Here is a 20,416-nt window from a genome sequence, read left to right on the forward strand (position 1 = left end):
ATTTTTATTCTACAAAGCAAACCTTAATATAAGATGTTTAAACTGTCTCATACATAACATAAAATACTAATATTAATATGAAGATTTGAAGATTGTTCAATCTTATAAATCATCTAATACACTACCAATTTAACGTTATTACTCATGTTCAAAGTTGCATTTAGAGGTAGGATACAGTAAACCTATTGGAACAACATAATCGGGAGGCGTCAAAAACTCTTGGCAAGATTGATGACTCAAACCTATCAATAGAGATGGAGGGGAAGGCGAGGTTTGATAGTGACCTCCAATGGGCTTGACTTCTGTATTGTGATCCCACGGCCCCCTGTCAAGTCAATTTCAGTTCCCTCTGGAGCAAACCATTCGAAGCTCTGCAGCAGACGCCCTAACGTATAGCTTACCACAATCAATGCGAAAGACATACCCGGGCATATTCTCCTTCCTGAACCAAACGGAAACAATTCAAAGTCCTGCCCTTTCACATCAATCTCGTTGCCAGTCTTGAGAAAACGTTCAGGATCAAATGCCGTGGGACGCTCCCCCACTGCCGCGTCCCGTTGAATCGCCCACACATTCACAAGCAGTTGCGCCCCTGCGGGAATGTGATATCCATCAAAAGTGCAGTCCTCTCTTGATTCGTGAGGGAGCAGAAGAGTTATGGGTGGATAAAGTCTCAGAGTTTCTTTCACAATGGCCCGCAAATATTTCAGCTTTGGCAGATCTGATTCCTCCATTAATCGATCCTGTCCAACATGTATATCAATCTCTTGCTGGGCTTTTGCCAAAATGTCTGGATGCTGCATCAGAGTTGACAGTGCCCACTCGACGGTCACAGAGGATGTTTCGGTACCTCCGCTTATAGTAGTCTGCAAAACCAAGGGATCAAATATTTTTGGCCGTGTTGTGATCAGTGTCTTAGGCCCAACACAGCGGGTAAAGATTAACTATTTTGATTCTTCTTATAGACGCTTTCAATAATCTGTGTCCTGCCTTGACGACACAGAAAGTCGATCTATTATATCTAAGTAAATAAGAAAGATAAACAGAAAGAGAAAGTGATGAAAGGACATACTTGGGCAGTGGCTTTCACCACATCTTCGTTATTGTCAGTCTCAATTTCATGGCTGTCTATTGCAGAGATGAGGGCATCAATCAAATCTGGAGCGTGCACCCTTCTCTTCTCTCGGTGATCGTCGAGAAATCCCTTGAGAAACCCGTCTCTCTTCTTGTTTATATTCTTCATTGCACACACTGTTCTATTCGGAACGATCCACTTGAGAAAAGGCAAGTAATAGCCGATATCTAATGGTCCAGCTACCGCTGAACTTTGTTTTATCATCTCCTTGAAGTGCTGAGCATCTTCGAAATCCTTTAAACAGAGATCCGGCGAGAATCTCTTGCTGGCAACCATTTGCACAATGATATTAAATGTTAGATCTGAGAGCCTCGACTTGATATCAACTCTATTTATATCTCGCTCCCAACTCTCGAAGAGGGAACTAATTAGGACGGAAATTTCCTCTTCCCGGACATGTCGGAAAGATTCGAGTTTTTCTGCAGTAAAGAGTTGGAGTCTGCAAATCTTTCTGATTGATCGCCAGTATGAGCCATAAGGAGCCCAAGATAACACTTTAAAGTCATACCCTAGATACTTTCCTACAGCAGTGATTGGGCGAGAAGCAAATGCTTTGTCATTTGTTGTGAAGCATTCTTTTGCGACATCTGAAGAACTGATGACCAAAACGGGGCGGGTGCCAAGTTGGAGCTGCATTATGGGGCCATATGTTTCTGAGAGAGAGGATAGAAACCTGTGAAGGGGCTCTTTGCTTCTACTTAACAGAGGAAGATGCCCAAGTATTGGCCAGGACGGAGGATGCGGCGGCTTTGCCTTTGTGTTAACTCTATGTCTGAGAGAGTTTGTAGTTAGCAAAAGGGCAGCTAGTACCACAACAAGAATGGCAATGGAAGCTGCTTCAAACTCCATAACTCAAGGCCAATTAATTTTGATTAGGATAACCACGCCAGAGTTTTGTATGACCACCGTTTTATTATAAGCTTTTCCAAGCTCTTTTAACATAAAATAAATGTCTATGAAAATCCTATGCAAGTAGAAAATAAAATATAATTGCACAGGGCCATGGGATGAACATGTTTATGACGTAGGGATGACACATTATACGTATTGAATCGTCAGAACACGTTATCCATGACTTCTATGGTACAGTAATTAGTTGTCAGGAATCAAAATAAAGGAGACTATTTCTTTAATATGATTTCAAAAGAAGGAAATTGATAACTAAATATTAAATTTCAAATTCTAAAATTTGAATAAACTTATGAAATTAGTTAGGTGATAAATATGATATAATTTTCTTTTCACAATTTCTAAATGTTAATTAAGATTATTTAAATCTTGAATGTCTTTTTCTTGATTTGGATCATTTCAACAATAGTAGAGAAGAACAAAGGATACATGCATTTGTTTTATTGTCCAAGTAATTTTGTTATAGGTTATATCTCTTCTAGCTTCTAGAATGTTTATTTTATCATTTCTTAATGATCTTAGTCAAGTTCAATATAAAAATTGGTTACTATTCATGTTTTACAAGTGACACTAATAGTTTCTCCTTTAGGCTAAATCATGTAAGAACATGTATTTAGTATCAAGACAAAACAACACCATAATAATAAAAAATATGAAATGTTAAGAAAAAGAATTTAATTTCATGAAAGATAGTAATCTAGCATGGAGAAGAATAAAATAAAATAAAAATTATAAAAAGAAATGCAAACTAAAAATAATGCATCTTATTTCCAAGGCCTTCATTGCCCTTCGTATTCTTCTTAGAGTGGCTCTTAGGTTTATGAGCGTGCACAATCACAATCTAATAGGGTGATAATAAAGATGATAAGAATAAAATCAAATATTTGTACTTAGCCGAAAGTGAGTATTCAAGTAATAGACATACTAACAAAAAAAAATTTAAAAATCTCATCTATTCTAAAATTTGTGTGTGAAGGGTTGAGGTATGTGTGACAATCAAAAGTATAATAAACAATAGGTTTTCATAGGATTTTTTCGCAATGAATGTGTCAACATAGATACCCAAAATACACTTTCCTCCTAACTTTATGAAATCATTCCATAAAAAATAAACAAAGGAAAGACCACAAACCTTTCTTGCTACTCTAACCACTTGTCAATATTATTGAGTAGCATAGGAATATGATTGAAGATAAACGAAGGAAATATTAAGACTCACTCTATAAAGAAAGTTAGCAACAATATTGTTCTTGTGGTGAATGTATATTATTTTTATTATGATCATGATGCCTTGTTTCAAAAATGGAGTATCAGATCTAGGACAAAACAATTTGGTTCTGAGCATTATACCCCCTATATAAGACAAATGATAATTGCTATATATTGATGTCTTTTGGATCATAAAAATTGATTTGCATGATTGTATACTTGGATGATAATTTTCTCATAAATGGGTGATTTGTTAAGCTTAATGTTTTATGCATTTTTCATTTGTGTCTACTTAAATATATATCCCTACAAAGGATAAATTATTGATGAAATGATGATTATTTTCTAGATTTTATCATTTTCAATTTCTAGTAATTTTGGGGTTATTTTAACTTTTTAAATTCTTTTACGATAATTTCCAATTTTTTTTTATTTTTTCAAAATATTTTGTAATTTTTTTTGAACTTCTTTTATAACTTTTTTTTTTTCAATTTAATTTCATTTTTTATTAAGGTTTTTGTGTTTGTTTATGGTATTTTAGAAATATTTTTGGTCTAATTTCAAGATGGATTATGAATTCTATTTATCATTTTTCAAAATTTTCATAAATATGTTTTTATCCTTTTTCAAGACTTGTATAAGTTTTTATGACATTTTCCATAAATATGTTTTTATCCATTTTCAAGACTTGTATTAGTATAGGCATGTTGTACCTTATGATGCATTAATTAGTGACCCAATCCTATCACTATAATAAAGAGGTTTCCCCCTATCAGGGATAAGAGTGACTATTGGTACAAGACTAGCTATTGAAGAATGGTGAAAGTAGACTGATATTGGTGCAAGATGGGATACCAAATGAAGGACACATTTGGGAAAATCTTATGTTCACTCGATGGTTGGAGCTGACATATCACTACAGATGGAGGTGAAGGTAATGTATGATAATGGCCTTCAATGGAATTGATTTTTGTACAAGCTACCATGTCAACTCAATTATAGTACCCTTTGGAGGAAATTATATGAAGCTTTGAAACAATAATCCAAATATATAGTTGACAACAATCAATGCCAAAGGCATGCCCAGGCATATTCTTGTCCCTGAGCCAAATGCAATTAATTTGAAGTCCTTGCCTTGCACATCCATATATTTGCCACTATTGACAAATCATTCATGAATAAATTATTTTTCCATAAATGACAAGTTTTGTATGAGAACAACTCTCTTATATGATTTCCAAAAAAAATCAATACAAAATAAATTATGACGAAAAATATTAAAATGGTAGTGAAGATAATATTAATACATACAACCTTGTGATGATCACATTGATGACATAAGAGATGACATCAATAAAGTTTCACAAGTAAGAACATGTCACCCATGACCTATTTTTTCTCATGGAGTAAAATAATATGGACTAATTATTTTAATAAAACTATAAAAAAAAATTGATAATTTTAATATTTAATTTTTTTTTTTTAAATAAATAAATCTTTACAACTATTTAGGAAAAAAATATAAAAGATAATCTATAATATTAATTTGGATTATAAAAACATTTTTAAATTAGTGAAGGTATCTTTGTTGATTTGGATCACTTCAATAATAATATAATAAAATGAAAGAATATATTGTATTTTTCTTATTGGCTTAGTAATTTTTCCATAGCTTCCATTTATTCTAAATTTAGCATGTGTATTTTATCTCTTCTTAATATTTTTAGTTCAATTTTATATTCATATTAGTTATTTTTCCTTCTTATTTACAAATACGAAGAATAATAACTCATTTGTGTGAAATCATGTAAGGATATCTATTTTATAAAAAGATAAATGATTAAGAATAATTCTCTTAAACATATAAAATGTCCTAAATGATTTGTCTCTTGTGCATAGGCTAGGTCAAACCATATATATATATATATATATATATATATATATATATATATATATATATATATATATATATATATATATATATATATATATATATATATATATATATATATATATATATATATATATATATATATATATATATATATATATATATATGTACAATATCAAAGTAAAACTTTTCATTATGTATACCTTAAATAATTCTCAAATAAATATAAGTTTCTTTAAGTTCTTCATTTAAAGCATGAAATATAAATGATATGTATTTTGCTTACATTAATCTAAAAATACATCAAAGGTATACAAACTATATCAAGTTAATCTTATATCTTTGACATATATAATTCATATTGAATGAGAGCATATGCTCTAATTGTAATGCTGAACATAGATGACCATATACATCTATGAACTCTTGATGAATGTATGTAAACCATAACCATGTGGTGCAAAGGAGAATCTATTACAATATCCATAACATGTAAACCAATGAACTATACAAATGAATCTCACCATCCAAGTCTCTATAGTTATCTTCTGTTCTTCACACCTAGTAGAGGAAATGCATAAAAAAACAATAGTGATCACCATACCATGTAAAACATGAAGTCCAATGTAAAATGAATACAAAACATCTAAGAAAATAATCCAGACCAAAGAGAGGAAATATGAATCAAAACTAGTATCATGTCTTTAATACCCACACAATAGTGTACCACTTTCCCTTACAAAAAATGTCGTCAATGAATAAACTAAAAAATTAAACCTACTTGGACAAAAGTGGGAAAAAATTGTTAGATAGATCATTATTGAGTTAATGGTCTTCCTTTACATTTGAGAATGGCATCATGTTTGCACGATAATTTAAAAAAAAAATCTTGGTTGTGCTTTTAACCATGTAAAGTGGAAAAGGAAAACTAATCTTTGCACATCAACATGGTACATATGTTCCTACAATTGAGAGACATAGGGAAAAAAGACAATAACACAATATCATTTACTTAACCACTATGTCCTATCATAGACAAATAAGAGAAAGATATAGTATTTTTCTTTTGAATGGTCAAAACTTAAATTCTAGGGAGAATATATGCATAATTTAAGTGGATAGGAATGCATTAAAGAAAAATTGCAATAACTCAAAGATTAACTACCAAAAAGGATTCCGTTATACCATACTTATTGATTTCACTTAGTTGTAGTACTCTATTGGCCCATTTTGTTTCTTCATTTTCTTAGACCCAAGTCTATGTATCCAACCCCCTATAGCAAAAATGAGATCATCATAAAATCTCGCAGATTCTAAAAATATAAATCTTTCCTTGTTTGATTATGCTTTCTAACCAATCTTCAAAAACTTTGGTAATCAATTTTCCTCTATGTGCCTAGTCTAGGAATTTCTAATTGGAAAAAGACATATGATCAAATGATAGATGTTCTTAGGAAGTAGAGTGCGATTGGGTTATATGTAAAATCAATGTATTGAGCCATCACCTTCAACATTTTTTTTGAATATGTTCAATAGGGTCAAACAATTTAACAATTAACTCAAACCCAAATGAAGTAGTACATGATTTCATGGGAAAGGATGTAATGCATGATTAGAAGGGTGTCATTTCTATTTGAATTATTTATACTCATAAAAGTAAAAGAAATTAGGGATCAAGGTAACACTCATATAACACAAAAATATTTTAAATTTTAAAAAAGTATTTTTCATTTTTTTAGGAATAAATATATTTTGAGCACATTATAACATAATCATGCTATGATGGAAACATCTCATAATACTTGATGTTATCAAATTTCCACAATTCTTGAAAGGTTTAGATTATTAATTTTGAATCTTCTTGTGTCTAAGATTTTTATGAGATCCATTTTCAATGTGAAAGAGATTTCTAAGAAGATAATATTTCATGTCCATAACATTGTGTTTCATCCTAATGATGGATCACATAGTATGATCTAAAACATTGATGTAATAATATGACACAAAATAAAATTAAGAAATAACAATTGTGTATCTCAAAATATACTAATATTATAATGTGAACGTGCCTTAAAATGAGTTCGATGATTATTCCATCTACAAAAATTTCTAGTTCATTGAGGTATGGTTGGATTAGGTTCAACCCTAATATAATTTAGATGTGAAATATCTATGTGCTCATGACTGCACAAAGGTAAAGATCCTAATATGAACTCATTATTATTGTTTTCATAAAAAATAACTTAACATATGGACAATCATCTCTTATAAATTTAATAATATGAAATAAATCATTAACTTGACTAGTTTGTTATAAAAAAAAATTAATACCAAATAAATTCAAAAATAAAATATGATTTCAATATAATTTTTTTAATGAAATATGAACATGTGTCGAAATTTAGTAAAGTAAACTTATTAAAATGAATATATATTGTTATTCCATATTTTTATTATACATTATATTTGTCCACATCTCTACTAATTATATGATTAATTGTTAGTCTTGGCTATAAAGAGGTGGATACTAAATTTTTCATATCATAGTTTTTTTATCCTATGTTCTGTAAAAATATTTTATTAAAATGAGATTTTGTTATTTAATTCTTATTTTTTGATTGGTTAGTGCTGATTTTTTTGGTGATCTTTTTGTTCTTCTGTTGAAACAAATAGAAAATTTTATTCACAAACATTTGGACATATATCAAAGAGTGCATGTACTAGGAATCATTTGATAGGTGGTGGTTGTATTCTTTCGAATAGTGGCTTATGGATCTGATGGGTATAATGTTTTACATTAAGAAACTTTTAAATGTTAGAGTGGTGAGGTCATGTTGTATCACCCATATTTACTCAATCAAGAACAAATGCATAATATTAGGCTTAGTAATTGAATCTTTGCTCCTATATTTTCAAAAATATTTTTTAAATGTAATGATCTTCCAGATGTGTCATGTTGGTGTTATTTGATTAGTAAATAGATGGAAGATGTCTCTCCATATGGTCTATGCATGTAGATGCATCTAAGATTATGACCAATTTTTTATTATTATTGTCACTAATATTCATTTCTTTGTGACTTTTGGGCATTCTATTATTAATGTTATAGATTTGTAAACACTATAACTTCTTTTTGTTTTATAGGAAATTATGAATGTGAGATTTATTAGTTTCTTCAAGGTTTCTTGAGTGACCAGATTTTGATTTTAGTGCTAGTCTATTTTCTAATTTGACTAGGCATGATTAAATGTGGATTCTAAGATTTTTTGTTACTACGTTGTGGGTTTTCATGTAATTATTTCTAAAATACCATATCATCAAATCAAATTAACTTTCAATGTTCAGTGGAACCCATAAATATACAACCCTAGTTCATGGTCTACATGTTAAGGAGTAGAGTGTCAAAGATGTGGACATAGATTGGATATTGGATGAGCATGCTAACATACAAATGAGGTCGAGACTAAGGAAATGGGTTAAGAAAAAGTCCCAGAGTGGAAGCTTGGCATGATGGTAAGGATATTCGTGAATATATAATTTAAATATTGATATAAAATTCATTATCCCAATTTTTAGTTTAAGATTTTTTAACCTACAACATTTGTCTGCTTATATTGCTCTATAAGAAATAAAGGAACTGTAGGATTTGTACTTGGTGTTATAAAAGTTCAAATAAAATGAAATTAAATATTGTTTTCGTGTTTAGTTGTTATCTATCTGAAACCTATGTTTTTGTGTGTTAGTTTGTGGTGACTAATTAGGGAAGTACTATACAAAAAAAATTTGGGTGCTTTATCATATATTTTTGGCCAACATGTAATTATTAATTATAACCCTAAAGTAGTAAAAGTACTTGTATAAAAGAGCTTAGGGTTAGGGATATTCATAATGTGTGATGTACAAATTGCTTCTTGTGATGCTATTTGAGCTGTAAAGGATTAGAGATTGTAATCAAGTTGTAATCACTAGATCATAATAATATTAGACTTGTTGTTTGGTGGACATAGCCTAGGGTTTGGGTGAACCAAGTTAAATCTTGGTGTCTTGTGTTTTCTTATATGCAATCTATTATTTTATGATATTGTTTATATTTGTATGTAATTATTATTTCCATCCATGTTTAATCCTAACAAGTGGTATCAAAGCTAGGTTGGTTTTTAGTTATCTTCTCTAGGAAAGTCTCACGGTTGAGTGGGAGCAATGATAGACAAGGGTAAGATGAAGGTGAAAAAATTTAATGGGTAGAACTTTTAGTTATGGAAGATGCAAGTGGAGGACTATCTTTATCAAAATGGCTTATGGAAGCCATTAGAAGGAAAATTGAAGAAACAAGGAACTATGACATATGAGGACTAGGAGATTTTATATAAGAAAGCACTTGGAAGTAGTCAGTTATGCCTAGCACCATTGGCAGCATTTAATAATACAAAATAGAAGATGATGGAAGAGTTCATGAAAACCCTAGTGAAATTGTATTAAAAGCCCTCCACTTCAAATAAGGTATTTCTCATGAGGTGTTTATTTAATATGAAGATGGTAGAAGGTGGATCTATTGTAGGTCATTTAAATATGTTTAATACTATTACTAGTTAGTTATCTTCTATGGATATTAATTTTTATGAAGAAATTAGGGCTCTCTTGATCTTTTGTTATTTGCCTAAAAGATGGAATAGCTTGGTAATGGCTATAAGTAATTTTGTTTCTGGATCTAATATTCTAAAATTTGATGATGTGATTGGTGTTATTTTGAGTGAGGAAACTCGTAGAAAAACCTCATATGGATCTACATATAGAAGTGCTTTGAACACACAAAGCAGAGGTAGAATGACTAAGAGAGGAAATAATTTTGGATATCATGGGAAATCAAGAAGAAAGTCAAAGGGGAAGAGGTCTCAATCAAGAGGACTAAATAACTACGGGTACTATGGGAAACCAGTGCATAAAAAGAAAGATTGTTGGACTTGGAATATAAATGAAGGAGAAAAGCAAGATGGAGACAAGGAGAAAAATGTGGTAAGTAACAAATCTAAAGAGGATGCTTTGTTCCTTTCTTTAGAAAGTGTTAATGATTCATGGGTTTTAGATTCTGGTGCTTCATTTCATGCTACATCCCATAGAGGTTATTTTATTGATTATGTCCAAGGGAATTTTAGGCTTGTTTATTTGGGGGATGATGAACCCTGTCAGATTGTTGGAAAGGGAAAATTTAAGATTAAGTTGTAGAATGGGAATCATTGACTACTACATGAGGTAAGACATGTTTCAAGTTTGAGTAGGAATTTAATTTTAGTAGAACAACTCGGTGATGAGGGTTGTGTAGTTACTATTAATGATAAAAATTGGAAGGTTTCAAAAGGTTCCCTTGTAGAAGAAAAAGGTGTATAAGTAGGCACCTTATATCTTTGTACAGGTCATACTATTCCTTCTACTTTGATTGTTTTAGATAAAAGTGAATGTTCAAGAATAATTGTTGTAGTTGAGCAAGGAGAACAAATGACTACCATAGATTTTGATACAACAGTATGACACCACAAACTTGGGAACATGAGTGAGAGAGATATGAAAGTAATTCATTCAAAGAAAGTTTTACCAAGTTTGAAATTTGTTAATATGAATTTATGTGAAATTTGTGTGTATAGAAAACAAAAGAGAGTAAGTTTTGTGAAGAGTGTGAAGGAAAATAAAAAATGAGAGATTAGAGCTTGTGCACATAGATGTATGGGGCTAAGGTATCTTCCCTTGGTGGCTCTCATTATTATGTTACATTTATTGAGGATGGAACTAGAAAAGTATGGGTTTATTTTCTTAGATGGATATCTAATGTATTTCAAACTTTTAAGAAATGAAAATGATTGGTTGAAAATGAGATTGGTAAGAAATTAAAATATTTTACATCTGATAATGGTGGTGAGTATTGTAGTCATGAATTTGAAGATTATTTCTCTGTTAATGGTATTTGTAGATATAAAACTATTCCAAGGTCTCTACAGGAAAATGGAGTTCCTGAACACATGAACAAGACTATAATGGAGCATGCTAGGAGCATGAGGTTACATACAGGGTTTCACTTAAATGTCTGGGTAGAGGCTATCAATACTACTATATATCTAATTAATAGAGGCCCCTCTACTCCTCTGGGCTATGGTATTCTAGAGGAAGTGTGGACCGGTAAGAAGGTCAGTTATTCTTTTCTCAAAACCTTTGGTTGTGAAACATTTTCTCATATAGATTCTGAAAATAGAAAAAAGTTAGAATCTAAGTCAAAGAAATGTATATTTTTTGGATATGGAATTGATGAATTTGGGTATAGGGTTTGGGATTTTGAAAATCATAAAATTGTAATCAACAGGGATGTCATATTCAATGAGAAAATATTGTACAAAGATCTATTGTAGCAACATAAGAAGAAAGAAAATGATCATGTAGTGCTAGAAGATACTCCAAAAGATGACGTTCTAGAAATTCCTTATGATGTGCAAGAACCACAACAACAAATGACACACACCCCAATGATAGTTAGATGGTCAACAAGGCTAGGTAGACCTCCAAAAAGATTTTCTCCTTCTTTGTATTCTGTTTTACTTATTGATGCTGGTGAACCTGAATGTTATGATGAATCATGAAGTTGTGTATAAGGATACATAGATTCAATGGGAGTCTACTATGGATGACAACATGGACTCCTTGCTGAAAAATAGGACTTGGGATTTATGCCAGTTGCCTATAGGTAAAAGGGCTTTACACAATAAATGGGTTCACAAGTTGAAAGAAGAGGATGGAGGTATGCAGACCATGTATTTGTAATTACACTCCTCAAATTTCTTGTCATATTTTACACAACACCATTCTTTTTTTTCATTTTGAGTCATATTTTTCTTTCACTACTCTTCTCTCATTCAGTTAGGGCAAGCTAGGTAGGAGATTTTTTTCTATGTTGATTTCTATAGTCATTTCTTTCAACATGAACTTTAAGGCATGAGGACTGTGGTGTTGGAAGCATGAATGCTGATGATATTTCTATGGAGGAGTATTGTAGAAACATGATTAGATCATTATCATGATGATAAGTTACATTAATGACTATGTATTTCATTGATGTCAACATAGCAATTTTTGGTGGTATTTGATAGAAGAATAACGGTAAATATCAAGTTGGTATAGATAGATCATTGAGTAATTTTAGTAGAGAGGTTAAAAGGAGATTATACTATGTGTCTAGTCTATGTGGGTAACCTTAGAAGCATAAGATATTAAATCTAGAAGAAGTTATGCTAGTTTCAGTGAACACTATTCTGAGATAGAGTTTATAGAGGTATGTTTTGGTAAACTTGTTATACCTCTAAATAGAGTTAATATTTTGAGAAGATGAGTTTAAATAAGAGAAAAAGACATGTTGGTGATGACATGGACAAGCTCACTCATCATAATGTTATGAGTATGAAAATTTATTCAAGTTGCAAGGTGAAATAGTAATGCTATCGCTAAGTGTAATGTGTTCTTAATGTGGTCCTATAATTTAATTAATTGAGAAGGTGTAACAACCAACTCAAGGAATTGTTTTATGGATTTAGTAGAAAGGAAGGACATTTTCCTTTATCATAGATGAGATAGATGAAGTAACTCTAAGCTACACAGAGAGTGGAATGTGAAGTTAAGCAATGCAGAGAAAAAGTGAAGGAAACTTCATTGTTGAGGTTTTATTGTGTGATTTGAATTTTGATCCTTGGATATGATGTTTGTGACCTAGTCTACAAGGTCTAACAGTGATTGGTTCAGTTGATAGGACAAAAGAAATAAGTTGAAGTATAATAAACACAATTATTCTACGAGAAATAGTTGAGAGATCAATTAGATAGTGAGTTTAGTGGTCTTGCTCTAGAAGTTGTTTGGATAGTGTGTCCTTCTATCTTCTACAACTCTTATCAAGGTTGGCACAACTTCTAACAAGATTGGAATTATCTAACAAGGATTCAAAGTCTCCTAATAGGGACTCATATGTACCAAATCTTATAATAGACTCCTTAGAGGGTCCACCCTCTAATAAGGAATATTTATATTAGTACATCATCTTGTGGGCATCATCCCCATAAGGGGTTTTCCCTCTAATCAAGGGTTTTCCTAGTTAATGTATTTGGTGAAATCATCTATGTGCATCTTGTTATGGTTACTATTTGGTTGAATGGATAACTGATTCACCCCCACACCGCAACCCCCCCCCATGGCAAAGGGCCAGCACTCTGCATGCATGCACAATCTCTCCTACGGTGGGTGGGCATGCAAAGCCCTACTATTCTAAGGCATGTGAATGTGGCCTAAAATTCTAACCACCCCCAACTCCTCTTAGTTAGCTTGGTGGACTATTGTTTCTAACATGTGTTTTGTTTGCTCCTATATATCATAAATTATCATTCTTATTATTGCAGGAGGTAGCGAGGAATACTTGACTTGTGGCTCACCAAAATCCTTGAAATTTTCATCAAACAATGTTTTTAGTTGCTCTATCTCCATTGTTTGAACATTGATCATTAGATGTGTATTAGTTGTAGTGCTGATTAGTTTTTTATTATATTCTATGATAGGTCCATCCTTTATTGCAATGATTATGGTTTCTTGAAAGTAATACTTTTCTAGCAATTGGATGTCCACTTAATTAGTTATTGGTCCCCAAAGTGTTACATCAAGGGGTGTGTGAGACATATCTAGTAATTGTATAGTGCATTGTGAAACCTTTGTTCCATTTTCTCTTCTTATTGTAGAAGTTGGTTGGACACATATCAAAACCCCCATAACATCAACCAAAATGTTGTTAGGCATGTATGGATTATCCTCAATGTTATGAATAAGAATTGATCGCTTTGAATAGTGTGATAGTCCTCACAAGGTTGTATTTTTGAGTTTTTTGTATTGTTTCTTCTAATTGACTGTTTAGTTTGTTGTACTATTACCTATTTGTAGATTTTATCTTCCATCTGGATAGAATATACATAGAGAGAACATGTACATTCTCACAATGGGGTTTTTTTAGATCATTAAAACAACATACAGAGTTTTGGTGTCATTTGAACATTTGGTCTAGCCACGTTTGTGTATTTTAGTCATGCTTTTCCTTTTTCATGGTCACACACATCTTGACACTCTATCATGTCTCATATGGATTGATGTTTTTAGTGGTGTAATTATATCTAAAAACTCTCTAAGTGTTCATGGTGGCATAAGGCCAAAATGGGGTTTCTATTATTCATGAGTATTTGATGGGGCTCAAGCTGCTCTTCCATTGTCTATCTAGTCTAGTGTGGGTTGAACTAATGTTCCAATAATGTTGTGGGCTATAGATACCAATTCCAATGCAAGAATGATAATTCACAATCATTTTGACATAATTTTGATATAACAATGTTAGATAGTTTGGTTCGGTAAAAATTAGAGGCAATTCTGTTAATATGTGTTTCTTCTCTTTTCTTACCCCACCATAATTTTTGTAGAATAGTTGTATTCCATCATCTATATTATTGATCCTTCTTTCTTTTTCAAGGCTTCACCCCTACTTTCAAATTCCTTGATTAGGTGTAAATAGAAAGCTTCTATGAAATAATCATTGTAGGTTTTCACTATTTCTCACATCATGTGTGTGATAATGTGTGTTTCCATTGTTCCTCATAGGAAATAAAGAAAAGGCTATAGATATTTTTGGGGAAGATTGAAAATGTTAGAAGATACCCTCATGAGATTGGGAGGCATAGTCAAACGATATTAACTGAGATGGTCTACATCTCTACTTCTGTGTTGAACCACTCCATATGTTGAATAAATAATAGACAAACTTTGTAGACACTATACCGAATTCACCTATTGGTTATACCTTTGCATACATAGCATGGTACATGCGCTAGTAGTATGTTGTGAAGAATCAAATTTTATGAGGAATAAGTAACAATGACATCTAATAGTGGAAATGGTGTTGTGGGCTGATTCTAAAATTCTAATTCCATTGTAGTAGTTTGATATTATGCTCTTGAAACAAACTATGTCTATAATCTTTATAGCTACTCTTGTTATTAGATAGTCAATTAATATATGTCTTTTGGCTTCTTGAGTTAGTAGTTATGAAATATTTTTCCCATATAGGTTTGGTTTAAAGTATTTTTCTTGGTTGGATTTTAGTGATATAGATTATTAATGATGTTATTTTTTTGTAATATAATACAAAAGGAGTAGGCCCTATATATACAATCTTCTATATTTATTAATTTTTAAAATATTTTACTCTAATATTTAAGATAAAATATACAATGGGAACTTATTATTAATAAAATGTGAGATAAATAAAAATATGATGAAATTTAATGATAAATGATCAAAATATTTAATCTTAAAAATGTAACTAATTAGACTTTCTTTTTTTATCTACTAATTTATATAGATCTAGTTTAATTTTGCACAATATACTTGGACTATGTGTATCAAAATGAGTTTGGCATATAAACATATTACTTTCAAGAGATAGCATCTTGAAAAGTTCTATCTATACATAGAAAAAAAGGAAATAATAAAATTTAGTAGAAAATGTCAAGATGAACTTTAGCTTCCATCAAAACTATTGTTCAAGCAATATAAAATGAATTATCTTCAATAACATCTTTTTAAAATAACTAATATTCTAACAAGTGTAGAATCGACATGAAGTCATTTTTTATATATAAAAATATGTCATGTACATTAAGATTTTTTGTCAAACCAAGTGAAATTTATGTCAAACACCATAGGAAGAATTTATAGAATAAAACTATTAAACAAATATTAATTACTTTCACAATTTATTATACACATAATAAAATTTCGATATGACAATCTAAAAACATCTATTTATTTCTAAATTAATATAAACTAGGGCAAAATAAATGAGGATAAAATAAATAAAGTACCAATTCCAAAAAGTTTCTTTTTTGAAATTTTCTTTTAATTGAACTAAATTATTTTCATCTATTTATTTTAGACATGATAACCTATAAACAAGTATCACATTTAGTTTGAAATATTGAACTAAAGAATCTCTCTTGGTAGGCAATGAGTTGAAGCTTATGTTATTTTATTGTTGTTATTTTACAAGATTAATTATTATGATGTGTAAAAATCAGAGTAGAATTCAATGTTATTTTATTATTGTTATTTTACGAATTGAACAGGTTTAATTTACCATTGTATTATAAGCTCTTATCTAAACTAAATTATGAATAAAAAATTATAATAAAGAATTAAATATTGAACTAAAGAATCTCTCTTGGTAGGCAATGAGTTGAAGCTTATGTTATTTTATTGTTGTTATTTTACAAGATTAATTATTATGATGTGTAAAAATCAGAGTAGAATTCAATGTTATTTTATTATTGTTATTTTACGAATTGAACACGTTTAATTTACCATTGTATTATAAGCTCTTATCTCTCTTGGGAGGCAATGAGTTGAAGCTTATGTTATTTTAAATATTGAACTAAAGAATCTCTCTTGGTAGGCAATGAGTTGAAGCTTATGTTATTTTATTGTTGTTATTTTACAAGATTAATTATTATGATGTGTAAAAATCAGAGTAGAATTCAATGTTATTTTATTATTGTTATTTTACGATTGAACACGTTTAATTTACCATTGTATTATAAGCTCTTATCTAAACTAAATTATGAATAAAAAATTATAATAAAATTATTTTATCTATCTTCACACCCAGAATACTTTAAAACTAAACTTAAAAAGATATATATATAGATAAAATAGAATTCAGATAAAAATATTTTACCGTCATTAACTGTCATTAAGATCTATACATAAGCTGCTAATGATGTAGGAAAAATGAAAGGCTAAGAGTTATAAATCTAACTCATAACATAGACTTAGAACAGCACACGCAAAGATTTCATGTCTTACAAGCGATTCCTAGTATATAAAATGCCGACTATGTGATCAGGCGTCGGGAAAACTACTTTTCGTGAACTGTTAGCAGACAAATCAGTAGAGATGGAGAGGAAGGCGAGGTTTTACAATAGCCTCCAATGGAATTGATTTGTATGCCCCGATTCCAAAGCTCTCTGTCATGTCAATTTCGGTGCCATCTGGAGCAAACCACTCGAAGCTCTGAAGCAGGCGCCCCAGTGTATAGCTCACCATAATCAATGCCAAAGACATGCCCGGGCACATTCTTCTACCCGAACCAAACGGAATCAACTGAAAATCTTGCCCTTTCACATCAATCTCTTTGACGCGTTGGAGAAAACGTTCAGGAAAGAATTCTGTTGGGCGCTCCCACAAGGTCGCGTCCCGTTGAATCGCCCACACATTCACCAGCAGTTGAGTTCCCGCGGGAATATGATACCCTCCAACACTGCAGTCCTCCGTAGATTCATGAGGGACCAAAAGAGGTGCCGATGGATAAAGCCTGAAAGTTTCTTTCACTATTACCTTCAAATACTTGAGCTTTGGGAGGTCGGATTCCTCCATCAGTCGGTTCCGTCCAACATGTATATCAATCTCTTGTTGGGCTTTGCGCAGAATATCGGGGTGTTGTATTAGAGCTGACAGGGCCCACTCGATCGTGGCGGAAGATGAATCAGAACCTGCGATTATGATGCTCTACAAAACAAAAATATAAATATTTGTGGTAACTGCTTCAAAGCCTCTATTTCGATCAGATCATCTATTTTGGGCGAACAGTGTCATATGAAGAGAATCGAGAGAGGATTTATACTTTTAGAATCGGTGTTTTGACCACAAGGAGACGGTGTTTATACTTTAAAAATAGATAGCACGACCATAAGACATCTACTATTTAGTGCAAATTATGACAAAGAGCATTCGAAATTATGGAAAAGAGAAAATGATAAAAGGACATACCAAGGCATTGGCTATCACCACATCGTCGGCATTATCAGACTCAATTTCGTGGTTGTCTGTTGCAGAGATGAGAACATCGATCAAGTCTCTAGCATGGACCCCTCTCTTCTCTTGGTGTTCTTGCAGCAGTTTCTTCATATACGCGTCTGTTCTTCTCCTTAGATCCTTCATAGAAACAGATATTCCCCGCGTATCAACCCACTTGAGAATCGGCAGGTAATCAGCGATATCAAACGCTCCTATTAACAAAATAGATTCTGCCAGCAGATTCTTCAAATGCTGCGCTTCATCAAAATCTTCACGACTGAGATCTGGCGAGAATCTCTTGCTAGCAACAATTCGCATCATGATATTGCATGTGAGATCAGAAAGCCTTGATTTCATGTTCACTGGACTCATCTCTCTCTCACAACTCTCGAACAGTGAACGGATGAAATAGGAAATCTCAGATTCCCGGACGTGCTTGAAGGATTCGATTCTGTGTGCAGTGAAGAGCTGAAGGTTGCAGATTTTTCTAATGTCTCGCCAGTAGGAGCCGTAAGGAGCAAGACCCACCATTTTGAAATCATATCCAATGTGCTTCCCTGAAGACAGAAGTGGACGCGAAGCAAAGGATTTGTCATTTTTTGCAAGGCATTCTTTTGCGAGATCTGCTGAGGAGATAACCAAAACTGGGCGGACGCCAAGTTGGAGATGCATGATGGGGCCATATGTTTCTGAAAGAGAGTATAGAAGTCTGTGAAAGGTTAGTGTGCTTCTACTCAGCATAGGAATGTGCCCAAGTATTGGCCACGATGGAGGCTGCGGTGGCTTCGCCTTTGCCGTTTTATTATTTCTATTCCTGAGATAATTTGCAAAGAGCAAAAGGGCAGGCAGTGCTAAAGCAAGGATAAGGATAGGAATTGATTCTAATGCCATTGTTGGTCTACTCTCCTGCCAAAGCATGCTTAATGTTTTATAAAGAGTCGCTTACCGCGTTCCTACAAATCTTTCCATAGGTTACTCCGCCTTCCTCTTTGGTATAATTGTTTTATAACTAATACCGTGTGTGATGTTTAAGGGTCTGCTAATCTACCACAGGCTAAGTTTCATTCCAAAACTAAAAGTGTTAAATAGTCCAAAATTTATTTTTTCCAAACTTAATTTTCTCCTTAGTGTATGTTGTTTAATGGTGGCCCTAATAATATACAATTGCATTAATAATAAATTAAATTTGATGTAGACATTATTTTTAAAGTATTAGATAGCAGCCAAAAGGACATTGTTGTTGATGTAGACATTGTTATATAAATATATACACTAATATCAAAGTTTTCAAATTGTATATAGTTTTAAGATTTGATAGGGTTGGATTGTTATTGATGGGGCATCTTATTAAAATAAAATATATTTGTAAGAAAATAATATATCATTTATAAGAACATAAAATCTAACGATAAGAGTATGATATATATGACTTTATTGATTGTATGTAGTTTTTATAATATTGGTTTTTGGATATTTTAAATTGAAATTCTCAGCAATATCAAAATCTAATGTAGTTTCAAATGCTTGTGGTTCGTCATCTTCACACCTTACTTGACCCATATAGAATTGTGGCTTTGTATTTGGCTCCAAGCATGATGGTGATGAACATGGACATTTTGGTTTGCCTAAAACATTATCTCCTTCTTCATCCATATCAAATTATGCCTTAGCCACACCAAGTTCCCTCAACCCTATGTTATAGACTAAATTCCTAATTTGTTCATTTTGACCTAATACTTGATTTATAGGGGGGTCCTATCTATCTAAAAATTATTATCAAAATGAATCTAACTTTCCTATCCTAGCCTTTTATGTAGATCTAAAAATAGTGATCTCTAATGAGGGACAATTCTACATATCCAATGACATGATTAAAATATTATATAGACTGCGAAGAAGGCTAACTAGTAGATTTGTAGAAATCAACCACTACTACCAACAATCTTATGCTTTGCATAGATCTAGAAACTTAACCATGTATAAAGGTTTTTTATATAATGGTATTTTGCATGAAATAAGACTAAGATGCAATCCTCCAAGTTTAATGTTGTTGGGGACAAAGTCTACTCTTCTCAAGACTTGGCAAAGTCTACTCTTCTCAAGTCTTGGCCTTTTTAAAAGAAAATTTATTAAGAGAAAGAAGGTTTTGAAGGGACTCTGAAACCCTATTAGCAAACACCATTAGCATTCAAAGAAGAGATCAAGTAGAAAGAAAGGGGGACTTTTGGACATGCCAAAAATGCTTGACCAATAAAAAATATTAGGTGCATAAGCCCTTGTAATCTTGTACTTTTGTTCTTTCTACCAATTCCTCTTGATTTCTAGTTACTACTGAGTTATCCTTCATTTGCCAAGTTCCTAGG

The 20,416-nt window shown here is 31.8% G+C and overlaps 2 protein-coding genes across 2 annotated transcripts; both read right to left on the reverse strand.

Moving 5' to 3' along the window:
* Window positions 1–245: 245 nt before the first annotated feature.
* Window positions 246–1,984, reverse strand: LOC149560404 (xanthotoxin 5-hydroxylase CYP82C2-like). Its single transcript, XM_089823595.1, has 2 exons — window positions 1,073–1,984; window positions 246–866 (listed from the first exon to the last, which is right to left on the reverse strand). The coding sequence occupies exons 1-2, from the start codon at window positions 1,982–1,984 to the stop codon at window positions 246–248; spliced, it is 1,533 nt and encodes a 510-aa protein (XP_089679721.1).
* A 15,160-nt stretch (window positions 1,985–17,144) lies between these two features.
* On the reverse strand, window positions 17,145–18,944 carry LOC149560405 (demethylepipodophyllotoxin synthase-like). The gene is made up of 2 exons (XM_089823596.1): window positions 18,027–18,944; window positions 17,145–17,765 (listed from the first exon to the last, which is right to left on the reverse strand). Exons 1-2 carry the CDS (start codon window positions 18,942–18,944, stop codon window positions 17,145–17,147), a joined length of 1,539 nt encoding a protein of 512 aa, XP_089679722.1.
* Between the last annotated feature and the right edge of the window lie 1,472 nt (window positions 18,945–20,416).

This window comes from Cupressus sempervirens, chromosome 4 (genome assembly GCF_028749045.1).
Source record: "Cupressus sempervirens isolate cs-2001-9-10 chromosome 4, ASM2874904v1, whole genome shotgun sequence".
Classification (NCBI taxonomy): domain Eukaryota; kingdom Viridiplantae; phylum Streptophyta; class Pinopsida; order Cupressales; family Cupressaceae; genus Cupressus; species Cupressus sempervirens.